At 39.7% G+C, this 13,337-nt stretch overlaps 1 protein-coding gene across 1 annotated transcript in view; it reads right to left on the bottom strand.

Annotated features, from left to right (window-relative positions):
• Positions 1-2,662: 2,662 nt before the first annotated feature.
• The window catches only part of LOC126282241 (histone PARylation factor 1), a 114,482-nt gene continuing 103,807 nt past the window's right edge, over positions 2,663-13,337 (bottom strand). Inside the window, exon 8 of the mRNA XM_049981828.1 lies at positions 2,663-2,806. Within this exon, the coding sequence (XP_049837785.1) occupies positions 2,753-2,806 (54 nt within the window). The 3' untranslated portion in view covers positions 2,663-2,752. The remainder of the gene's footprint in view (positions 2,807-13,337) is intronic.

Genomic DNA, 13,337 nt, shown 5'->3' with positions numbered 1-13,337 from the left:
CATTCACTCCTGCAACCTCGCTGGCCTAAACCTAACATAACTCGCTGTCCCCCCAAGAAAACCTCTGTACCTCTTGTTTATGTATCTATCAACGACAGAGTGCTTCTGCCTTTCGGTAAGTCAACTCCTTTATTCCTAAATAATTTGTTTTTGTCTTATAATACACAGGAATTTTGAGATGTGGATTTCTAGCTCAGTTCTGAGAATCACATGGTGATTTGAGTGAAGTTATTTCCAAAATCATCTGAGAGAAATACAGCAAATCAAAACCATGTCAGCTGTGTCACCAAGGCTATGATGTCACATTCTAGTGTGTCAGTAGGTTTTTATTCTTTCTGTACTGCCTCTACATGAAATAAAAGAGAACCAATGCACAACGATGTCATTGTTTGAATAGGATGGAAATCTGTAGTTGTGATGTACATATAAAGACATGGATATGATTACAGTTTCACTAAAATAGGAAGATTTATTCAAGAGAAAGAGGTTCACAAATTGAGCAACTCAAATCACGCGTTTCTCCACTTCTGCCTCTTATGCAAGCAGTAGTTTAGCTTGGCATTAATTAAGAGAATTGTTGGATGCTCTTCTGAGGGATATCATGCCCAGTTCTATCTAAATGCCATGTTACTTTATCGGAGAGCCCTGCTCTTAGTGCTCCAAATGTTCTCAAGTGGGGGGATTTTTGATGACCTTCCTGCCCAAGGTAGGGTTTGCCAAGTATGAAGACAAGCAGTAGAAACTCTCAACATGTGTGGGCAGGCATTATCTTGCTGCAATGTAAGCCTACCAGGACTCCTCATGAAGGTCAACAAAAACGGGGAATATAATATCATCAAGATACCCCTGTGCTGTAAGGATGCCTCAGATGACAACCAAAGGGGGTCCTGCTATGAAAAGAAAAGGCACCCAAGACAATCACTCCTGGATGCCGGGCCATATGATAGGCTACAGTCAGGTTGGTAACCTGCTACTGTCTCGGGTGTATCCAGACACATCTTCGATGGTCTTTGGAATTCAGTTCATGATAGGATTCACTACTAAAGACAATTCAACTCCAGTCAAAGAGAATAGTCTGAAGATCTGTTTGGAAAAGCTTGACAGTGGTGGCAAAGCAACTTGACTGTCAAGCGCAATACTGCTCGACAGCTAGTAGTGATGGTCTGGGCATCCATTTTTTCTGAAATCTTATCTTTTTTTGCCTGTACATGTACCTCACATCTACTGCTTTCTGTCCCATTTGGATAATTCCTCTGAGGTGTATATTTTTTTATGTCTGAGGTGTGTGTTTTTTATGTCTTAAGAGTGTATCACTGGCAGCTGTTCTCTACCCTTTTGTTCACTTAACACTTATTATTTACCATAATATGAAAATAAAACTCTACCATCTGAAAAAAAATACTTACATGAGAAGAATCAAAGTTTTTGGCAAGACTGAATACTGTGTCACAACGTCCCAAATAGATATGTGATCACCATAGTATCACGCTGCAGATTACATTATTAACAATTGTATTTCAACAATACTGTGTCAAAATTTGAATTATTTGAAAAAAAAAATGAACAACATTTTGGACAGAAAAATTGCATCCTTACCAGCTTGGGGGAGTAACCCACTAAACACAAATAGCAGAGGAGGAGAGAGTAGGTTGGGGAGACAAGGGAAAAAGGGGGGAGGGAACAGAGGCAATTACGAAGAAACCTATACCTTCTATATCTTTCAACTATTTTAAACAACTTCTTCACTGAGAGAAAGGGAAATACAAGAAGTTAATGTAAGGAAGAGAAAAAATCTTTCCAAATGGGTCTGTTGTGGTGTAACATTTCCTTCCATGTTCCTCTCCTGTCCCTTTATTACATATCTCCACTTCCTACTTCATGCAGCCCATAAGCACATAAATTGACAGGAGGGCAAGACCTCCAAGTTTCAAAAGTGCTACCTGACAGTCACAACCACACTTTGTTGACAAATCACTTTTACTGTAGATATGCAACCAGATAACAGCGTGGAGGATGGAAAAAGGTGAAAAGGAGTATGACAGAAAGCGGACGATGACAATGACAGTTAGAACATGGAAAAAGGGAGGCAGTCCTAGATAACTTTGAGATGGTGGAAGAGGGGGAGTGGTAATATATGGCTCTAAGAACATAGCAGCAAATTTTGACTTAATAGGAGAAAGAATCACAAAACTAATGTACAGAATGAGGAAACTAAAAAAACGTACCAGAACAGGTGGGATAGGAAAAGCCAAGAGAAGAAATAGAGTGATAGGGAAGGGAATGGCTAAGAATGGGAACAAGTTTTGTGCCAGAGGGATTTTGAGGATTGAGGATTTGCTGGAATGAGAAAAGCTGACTACACAGCTCAGAGAAGCTGGTGCTATATTAAGGTCTGGGGATTTGGGGGGTGGGGAGTGTCTAAAACGATATAATAAACTTAATGATGCAGCTGTTTAGGTCAAGAGGGTTGACATGAAAACAATATCAGTTGTCAAAATGGATATATTAATGACTGCTACACTGACAGGCAGAAGCTTTATAAACGTTGGGACTGTAGAAGTTGACAGTCATCAGATTATACATCACGGCTGTAGAGGATGACAGTCATCAGATTTGCTTTTCTACCGAGGACAGGATAATGAGAGAATGCAGCAACAGGACACAATTTTTGTAGTAAGTTTATTTTTCATATTGTATAAAATATCATTTGTTAATAAACCAAATTAATTTTTCAAAAAGTGTTACAATTACATTATTTTTTCAAGAGACTTAAGTCACTGCCTTTCCTACGATCTTCTAGATGGGCCTGTAAAACAAAATAAAATTCAGCTAAATATATATTTATAAACACACTAACGCCGATAAATGTCACTGAGAGTAAAATGTCTGTAGTAGACAAATCTACATGGTAAATCAGAAAGGACTTAATAACTTAGGGACAATATAAAAATTTAATGAGATAACTAACAGAATTGGCAGATGTGTCATTTTGTAGCAAAAAATCTGAAGTTTGATTTACGTAGTGCATCAGTACTCCATTCTGCCACCAGGAGCACAAGTGTAGTTCACAGTTAAATGGCTACTTTCACTGGTGCAGAGCATGCTCACTGTGTGTTTTGGTTTCATGCAATGAACTCTGCAACAACTGTTCAGCATACATTTTGCACCAAATACACTAATGTACCTCCAAGCAGGCCTACAATTTGCTCTTGGCACAAGCACTTTGTTGAGACGGGTTGTACACTGTGACATCATAAATTGCCAGGCAGCCTGCTTCTTTTTGATTATGTCAAACACGTTTGATAAAGATAAATGAGATGGGATGGTTTACTACCAGTGAGATGGTGAAGCACCTCACTTTCTCAGAGGAGCACGAGGTATTCTCCATAATAGCTTCCCAGTCAATAGATTGGCCATGAAGTGCCAACTGCATGGCCACCTTGCTCCACACACTTGACACCACTGGATTTCTTTCTCTGTGGTTTCAGTATAAAGATGGTGTGTATGTTCCCACCCTACCAAACAATTTAGCCAAGCTGAAAAATTGAATCTACAGTGCTGTTGCACAAGTTACGTCTGGTTTGCTGCAACAATTGTAGGAACAAACTGATTACCAGTGGGATGTTTGCCGAATCACAAATGCTAGTCACATCAGACCAAAAGGACACTTGACACTAAGTCATTTGAAACATGAAATTGTATGCTACAAAATGACACATCAACCGATTCTGTACCGCATCTCAATAAATTCCGAAGTTGGAATGTACTTCTTGATTCATCTGTATCATCTAACTGTATTATTAAAAAGTCCCCAATTACACACAAATTTCACATTCATACTATAGTTTTTGCTTAAGTAATACTCATAATTGTGATATAATTCTGCCGCCAAGCATGACTTTTTACAGAATATTATAAACAAATGTACATGTGAATGCAGTACACTTGAAGATTTAATTATTAATGCCATTGCAGTGGACATGATCTATTGTGTGTGCAAAATAATTTCCTTGCTGTAAGGAAGGTAATCTATTACATGTTATACTTATACAGACCTCAGTTGCATGCACATGTAAGGTTACGTATACAAGGTTACTTGCTTTTGACTCACTTTACTAGCTGTGATGTGCTAAAAGTCAAAGAACTTCTGGCATTTTTATATTTAAATTGAAGGTGGAAGGGGGAGAATGGGAAAAAAAGGAAGGAAGACTGTGGCACTGGTCACCTGTTTCCTCATTCAGAAACAGCAATAAACCAAGCGAATCAGTTCGGCACTCGTGCCTCCTACTGGGATACCAGTCAGTCAGAGGATACAAACATACCACAACACCACCACAGCCAAGGCATGAATTGAATTGCCTTTAAAACTGCACAAATAATCAAAATTGCATTCATTTGTGCAAGAGACGCTAAAGGTCAGTGGAGTTTTTTTTCTGCAATGTTATTGATTGATGCCGTGATGTATGATGAATGAAAGGGGGTGTGCCAGCTGCTGGTTCTAAACAGCCAATGAGGGAGTGGCAGACAGATGATATATTTGGAAACGAGATATTGTAACACTCTCATGTCAGTATAGAAGCAAAGTCCGTGTCCATTTGGATGGAAAGAGTCATGTTCTCAGGTCCCATGGTGACAAAAATCCTAGAAATCACAACATATTCAGAAGACTCGGCCAAATATTTCTGACAACAAAGATAGAAATGTAACATTTGTGCTAATAGGATGTTGATTATTAAAAATAGCAAAACCACAAAAGACAGGGCTAGTAAGCAAAAAATGTAGAAAAGAAAACGATCCACAAATCAGTGTAAACCATTTCTGTTCATTTGCTGTACTTCTCCTTGTATCATTAAAATGTAGACAGTCAATAAATTGAATAAATTTAGAATAAGTATAATGTTAACTCTTTAGGCAGGTACTTTACCGGTAAAACAGTTTGTAATTTTGATTTGTTACAGAACATAAAAAGTTAATTTTTCTCAAGAAACCTCTTGAAAATAAAGGGGTTGTCTTATAATCAGGGTCAACTTATACTTGGGTAAATGCAATATGAGGTCAGTTTAATTGCAGTGCTATTGGTGAAACCAACAAATTACATTTCAATGTACATCCTGGGATTTATGTTGACTGAGATTTTGTGCTTTGCTGTGGAGTTGTCAGTTTGAAAAACTGCAATAAATAGTGTAAATATTGTAAATAAATACAGTACATAATCAATAAAATCTTCTCAGTTTACAAGCCGCGTCAATTTGAATAAAATTCTTGAGCTTTCAATGGCTAGCTCCACCATTGTTTCAGGAGTAAAACTATTGACGGCAATCTGTCATTTCATAGTATTCGTCATGGTGCAAGAAGTGCATTGTCATTAGAATATGACAGGACAACTTGGCAATTCCAAGTGAAAGCTGTTGGTCCAGCAACAACATACTTCTTGTACCACAACAAATATTATGAAATGATTGATGGGACAGCAATGGGCTCGCCACAGTCCCCTGCAGTCATGTGCTTCCTTAGGTACGCCGATGACACATTCCTGATATGGCCTCACTGTGAAAATACACTGCAGCAGTTTGTGTGGTGTCCAACATTAAGCTCACCATGGAGATGGAGAAGGATGGCAAGTTATTGTTCTTAGATATTTTAGTTGAACGGAGGCACTTGTTGAGGGTGAATGGCTACAGCAAAAGAGACATTGCAAATGCTTTCATGTGTCACCAAAAAACGACGCCTTGTGAATCAGCAGAAGAAGCGAAGCCGGTGGCTTTCCTGACATACTGTGGGGCAACAAGCAACAAGTTAGGATGTGTATTACAGAGACATGGATTGAGAAAAATGTTCCGGCCCGTCGACATACTGGGACTCCGTTATGAAAGAGGCGGCTGAGATTAGAATGAACATCAACAATTTCAACATAGACCAGGGTACACACTGAGTAGGGCATGAGGGTGGGCTTTGGATGTCAAAAAGAATCAATGACAGACACTTTTAGGGAGGCGGAAGTGGCAGTTTCAAATGTGGCGCTGGCCCCTCATGCCACTTGATTTTACTCGGTCCCACAGTGGGCCAGAGCTACTGTGAGCTATCCAACTTACCTTCTGTGCGTGCATCGTTTCAGCCCCTTCTGATTGGTGCCAGTGGCCGTAATCATAGTGATATAAGCAGGAAATAGTGTCAGCCCTGGCTGTCAGTAGTTTTACTCCTTACCATGATGGCAAGCTAGCCATTGAAAGCTCGAGAATTTTATTTGAACTGACGCGGCTTGAAAACAGAGATTATTTTGTTCAGTCATGCCATCTTGAAGGCTCAATAGGACACAATACTTATAATGCTCCTAGTGCCCATCCAACATCCAGAAAAAAAAGTCGTCTTGGAAATGTTCAGCATGTCAGAAGTATTCAGCACTTAGCACATGCAAGAGATGTGGTAAAGCAACATAGCTTCAAGTCTCTCATGTCACAATATGAGGTTTTCATAGTGTTGCATTACTTTTGTAGAAAGAAAAAGTTGTGTATTTTATGTTCTCTCTCAGCAACTAGTCAAATTCCATTACATTGTGTATGTATATTTTTGTATGTAAATGAACAGGTATCTTTACATATTCATATACACTCTTGAGCTCTGAGCAATTTTTTCTCATGTGAAGATTTGTAATAGCTTTTTAGCAATCTAAGTCAGCTGTATAACATCATGCTTGAAAATCAGCTATTCATTTTGGATATATATTAAACCTGTGACTGCTTGTTAGACAAAACTAGCAGCAATCAAATGCATAAAAATTTAAATCATTTGGGAGTACCAGTGCTGTTGCTAAGAGGCATTGTGACCTAACATTAAACAATGAATGTAGTTATCATTCTGTGTGAATACAAGAGATGACTCAGATATATTATATCACCAAGTTTCATGAAGGCACAGGCTTATTCAAGCTATTGTTGAATGAATGAAGTATTGTTTGTCTTATGAAAGGCAAAAAATAACAAGTGAATAAGGGTTAATTTTTTGATTTCAGAATGACATTCCTTCTACACAAGTATAAGAAGGGTGCTTATATTGGGTTGTTAAATAATTTAAACACTTGGAAATATTTGTTTCCTTTAAGTAAACAAACTAACCAAACAAGAGAAACTACTGGTTGGAATATCAGCAATATAAGGCAGAGATAGATTGCAGCTCACCATAAAAATGACATGCTGAGTTGCAGACAGGCACAGTGAAAAGACACTTGCACATTAGCTTTCAGCCAAAGCCTTCATCAGAAAAGGAAGCACGCATGTGCTCACACACACACACACACACACACACACACACATGACTGCCATCTCCAGCAGCTCGAACCAGAATGCACATGCCACTTAGAATGGAAGCAGCAATCTGGAGGGGGCAGGGAAGGGGATGTTATAGCAAGGTATGGGTGGCTGGAGAGAAGAGCGTGTTTTGTAGAGTGTACAGGTACTAGAGTTTCAACAGACACAGCATCAGGAGGCTGTGGGGCAGTCAGGTGGGGAGGAGGAAACAGGGAGCGAAAAAGAGGAGGGTCGGGCAAGGGCAAAGACAGGTGGGTACGTTGGCAGAAGGCAGCACATGAAGATGGTGGGAGATGAGAATAGGGAGGAGGTTACAGGACAGAGGGGATGGAAACTGTTGGGTGAAGTGTATGGGGCAGTAGGATACTGTAGGATGAGGCCGGAATGATTTTGGGAGAAGAGAATGTGTTGTAAGGATAACTCACATCTATGCAGTTCAGAAAAGCTATTGGAGGAGGAGAGGATCCACATGGCCTGTTTTGGGAAGCAGCTATTGAAATAAAGTATGTCATATCATGTTTAGTTGCATGTTATGCCACATGGTAGTCTACTTCACTTGTGGCCACAGTTTGGCGGTGGCTGTTAATACTAGTGGACAGCTGGTTTGTAATTGTACCATTATAAAAAGCTGTGCAGTGATTCAGTAAATCTAGTATATGATGGTTTTGATTTCACAAGTGGCCTGGTCTCTGATGGGAAGGATAAGCCTGTGACAGGATTGGAATAGGAGTGCTGGGTGAGTTGATTGGGTAGGTCTTGCATGTGGGACATGATCCCTGTGAAAGATCAAGGTGCAAGACCTGTCCAATCTACCCACCCAGCACTTCCTATTCCAGTATTGATAGTCCAGTCCAGGCCATCTCCTGAAAGCAGCAATGTCTTATGTTAGCTTTGCTGTAATCATTGGACAGATTTTTATATCAGTATGGCGAGCAACCAGCTGTCCACAGGGGTGAACTGATAATGCCAAATTGTGCACAGGAGCAAAGAAACTATCCTGTGATATGATATGCAGCTAAACATGACATGCTTAATTTCAATGGCTGCTTCTCAACCCAGGCCATCTGGATCCTCCCCTCCACCAGTAGCTTTCCTGAAATGCACAGATGGGAGTTATCCTTACAACGCATTCTCCAATCCCGAAATTATCCTGGCTGGTAACCTGCTGACCCCACACCCTCTACCCAACAGCTTCCAACCCCTCTGTCCTATCACCTCCCTATTCTCATCTCCCACCCTCTTTGTGTGCCATCTTGTGCCATTGTATCCACTCATCTTTCCCTTTCCCCTCTCCTCTCCTTTATTGCACCTGATTCCCTCTCCCTTAAGCTTTCTCTTGGCACAGTGTGTTTCAATGTTTCTCTTTACTATTTCCATTCTCTCGTCCGGTGTTAACTCATTACAGACAGGGAAATTGATCAATTCATACAAGATGTTTGGTGGGTGTTTGTTAAAATGGACTTCATAAGGCATAAAGACAGTTGTTGTATGTTGTAAGGCGTTCAAAACATCTTCAAAATCACATATGTAACTTGACCAATTTGTATGCTCTTTAGAGCAGTAAGTTCTACAAAGCCTGCATATTTCACGCACATAGCGCTCAGTTGGGTTACAAGACGGAGAATATACGGAAATAAGAATGTGCTTAATGTCTTCTACTTTCATGAAATCTTTCCAAACGTTAAACGTAAATTGGCTCCCATTGTCTGAAAGTATGGTTTTTGGTTTTCCAATCTGTGTGAAGTAATCATTACAGAAACAGTTTAAAATTTTCCTGCTATTTGCCATCTTTAGTGGATACAATTTTACTAGTTTAGTGAATAAGTCAACAAGTACAAACAAATATGTATAACCCTCTTTAGTTCTCAGCAATTGGCCAAACAAATCAATTCCTATGAGTTCCAATTTGCCTTTTGGCACAATACTTTGTAAATAACCTTGGTATTTCTGGTTTGTGACTTTTACTCTTTGACACCGATCACATTTTTGTATAACCTGTCTTACTCTTCTAAACATATTATTAAAATAGACATTTTCCTTCAGTTTGTCAGTGCATTTCATGATTCCACAGTGTCGATAGCTCTCATTTGTGTACTTAATTAAAACATCAACACATTGTATAGGCCAACAAACCTTCCAGATGTCAAAGTCAGTGTTATGTCTCCTGAATAAAATACCTTTAAAGTTTTGATAATACATGCCAACCTTTTCATAACCCTTTTTTCCTTTTCACAAGTTTCAAATCATCATCCTGGTTCTGGTATCTCCTAAGCTGACTGCAAATGTTAGTAATTTCCTTTTCACCCTTAATCCCTCTCATGTCCATTATTTTAAACACTTTGTTATCCAATAGTTTTTCTTCCTGACCACCCCCCACAGGTAATCTAGACAACGCATCAGCAGTTACATTCTGGCCCCCTTTTATATACTGAATGCTATAATGAAATTGTTGCAAAAATATGGCCCACCTGGTTAATCTACTATTGAAAAGTTTACAGTCTTGAATATAACATAGAGCTTTGTGATATGTGAAAACTATGACTTTATGGCCTGCTATATAGTTTCTGTATTTAGTGAAACCCCATACAATGGCAAGTAGTTCCCTCTCAGTCACTGTGTAATTACGTTCATGTTTCTACAGACCTCGGCTGCCAAAACTGATTGAAAGATGTTCTATTTTTCCATTAATTTCCTTCTGTTGAAAAAAATGAGCACCAAATCCGTAATCCGAACTATCTGTCATTAGGCAAAATGGTAGTGAAAGGTCAGGTCTGTGGAGTAATTGACTGTTATTTAGTTGTTGTTTGATCTCATCAAATGCTGCTTGACACTGTTCTGTCCATTCCCATATGGTGTTCTTTTTTAAAAGCTCTCTCAAACACGGTGCATTTAAAGCTTGGGTGCTGACATACTTATGATAAAAATTTCATAAACCATAAAATGACCTCAGCTGTTTTTAGTTCTTTGGACATGGAAACTGGAAAATTGCAGAAATTTTATCACTGTCAGGTAGAATGCCTTCTCTGTTAATTATATGGCCTAAAAACTTCAAGTCTGATACTCCAAATTTGCATTTACTTAATTTAAGGGTCATACCGCCTTGCCTGAACTTATTGGCTAATTTGTACAAAGTATCAAGGTTTTCCTCCCAAGTTTTGCTGGTTATTAATATATCATCCATGTAAATAATTAATTTAGTTAGTAGTTCACTTCCAATCACATGATCCAAAGCTCGAATAAACTCGGCTACACACACATTCAGCCCAAATGGAACAACACAATAATGAAAACATTTACCATTATATAAAAAGGCTGTGTACTGCCTTGAATCCTGTGCTAATGTGATTTGATGAAAACCTGAGGTCAAATCCAGGCTAGAAAAATATTTTGTATCATTGAATTTGTACAGGAGTTCCTCCATGGATTGAGGATGATCTGTTTCTCTTTCTATAAACTTAATCAGGTGACGTGAATCCAATACCACTAACACCACCATCCTTTTTTGAAATAGAGACCATCAGGCTGTTTATGGACTGTGACTTCTCTCTACTATTCTCCATTTTTGCATTTTCTGGAGTTCCCTCTCCACTTCTTTTCTTTTACAGATGGGTACCTCAAAGGCTTAATGAAAAAGGGTTCGTGTGGCTTTAACTTCAAATGACATTCATAATCTTTGATCCTACCAGGTTGATCACTAAAAATGTTACAGTTTTCGCAGAGAAAATTTTCCAATTCCTGCTTTTCAGACTCATTCAAGTCATTTGCTTCTTTTACCTTTTCTGATATGGTTAGGGAGTAACTACCATCAACCAAATTCTGGTTATTGTGATCCCTATTTTCATCTTCCTCCATGTAATGGTTACACTCTGGATAAACTATTTCCCTAATATGGTTACTACTGTTTGTACATGAATTTAACTGAGTCACTACTTTTCCTTGAATACTAGCCTTTGGTTCAGCGAACAGTAATTCTGAATTTTGCCAATCAAAACTCACCTTTGCTTTAACTATCCAGTCCATCCCTAAAATCATTTGCTCATTGAGATCTGGAATAACTAACCATTCATGTTCAAAATTAATGTTGCCAACAGAAAATGTAATTAAAGCTTGTTTATTTATTAACTTACTAAACTTGCCGGTGGCACCTTTAATCCGTACACCTGTGATGGGAAATTCAATGTAACTTTCAGTGTCTTTTATCCTGTTCCTCAACTTGGCTGAGATACTACTAATGGGACTGCCAGTGTCAATCAAACAAAGTCCTGACCAATTGTTAATGCTTATTTCTACGTAAGGGCTACCTAAGGTAATATTTGGGTCACTATTCACATTCTCTGCCAACAAGTCACTTTCTAATTCAGTTGTATCAATGTTGTTACATACTTCTTCACTACAGGTTTCAATGTCAGAGTCAACGCAAGATTGAGTATCATTATAACTGGAATTAAATACACATGAGACTGTTATAACGTCAAGTTGAAAACATATATTTCAGAACGACACAACACATATAAATCACTGAGTAAGTTGACAAGCAAGACATGTGCACGTGTTAACATTCGAATGAGCACTGAGTCCCAGTCTGGCCGCTTAGGTGATGCAGCTGCTGCATGGTTGGCAGACAGCGCCGCACGTAGAGGACGTGCATAATTGCGCGGCGGCACTTTGAATGAGCCATAGTGAAAAACACCAAACATAGAAAGAGCATAAATAATGGCCAAAGCTTCTTTTTTCAACTTGAGAATACTTTTGTTGGGCATCCATGAGCGTTTTGGAGGCATAAGCAATGGGTTGTTCCGAACCGTCAGAAAAACGGTGCGCAAGGTCTGCACCGGCACCATATTGAGAGGCGTCTGTAGCAAGAACAAGATGTTGGCCAGGTCGATAAGTAGCCAAGCATGGGGCCTGTTTCAGCATAGTCTTCAATTTCTGGAGAGCCGCATCGCATGAGGCAGACCAGTAAAAAGGCACGTTTTTATGCAACAGGCGATGCAATGGCTGAGCCACCGAAGCCGCAGATGGTAAAAACTTGTGATAGTGTGCTATTTTCCCCAAGAAGGCCTGCAGTTCCTTAGCAGATGTAGAGCGAGGAAGGGCATCGATCGCAGCGACAGTTTGCTGAAGCGGACGAATACCCTCCCGAGAGAGTTGAAACCCCAAGTACATGATAGATGCCTGAAAAAATTGTGATTTCTGAAGATTACACTTAAGACCAGCAGTCTGTAAGGCATGAAAAAGTGTGTGGAGATTTTGAAGATGTTTTTCAGTGGTGGAGCCAGTGACAACAATGTCGTCCATATAATTGATACACCCAGGGACAGGGAGCAATAATTGTTCCAAGAATCGCTGAAAGAGAGCAGGGGCGCTAGCAACCCCGAAAGGCATGCGTTGGTATTGATGGAGGCTGAAAGGCATGTTAAGGACCAGAAACTGCCGGGAAGCAGCATCGAGAGGAAGTTGATAATAAGCTTCCAACAGGTCAATTTTAGAAAAATACTGACCTCCAGCAAGTTTAGTGAACAGTTCTTCAGGTCGGGGCATAGGGTAAGTGTCGATGAGGCATTGAGCATTTACAGAGGCTTTGAAATCACCACAGAGACAAATATCACCAACGACAACGACAGGAGAGGACCACTCACTGGAAGTGACAGGAAGCAAGGCCCCTGAAGTAGTGAGATGATCCAACTCCCGTTTTACCCGATCACGAAGGGCCACAGGAATGGGCCAAACCCGAAAAAACTTAGGCCGAGCTGTGGGTTTGAGCATGATATGAGCTTCAAAGTCATTTGCACGGCCTAACGCAGGAGAAAGAAGGGACGAAAATGTTGTCGACAAGGAATCCAATTGAGCATAAGGAATAGCATCAGAGACGAGGGTGATTTTGAGGAAGAGGAGGTGGGTTCCGCTGTGATGGAGGACGGAACTGTTCCAGGCAGGGTTCAATTTGGATAGTTCTTGGGGAGTTGGATCATTGGGAATGGGATCAGGATTATTTTGTGTGTGTGTGTGTGTGTGTGTGTGTGTGTGTGTGTG

This window comes from Schistocerca gregaria, chromosome 7 (assembly GCF_023897955.1).
Source record: "Schistocerca gregaria isolate iqSchGreg1 chromosome 7, iqSchGreg1.2, whole genome shotgun sequence".
Lineage (NCBI taxonomy): Eukaryota > Metazoa > Arthropoda > Insecta > Orthoptera > Acrididae > Schistocerca > Schistocerca gregaria.
Note: the sequence above shows the minus strand (reverse complement) of the source record. Positions and strands in the feature narration are given on the sequence as shown.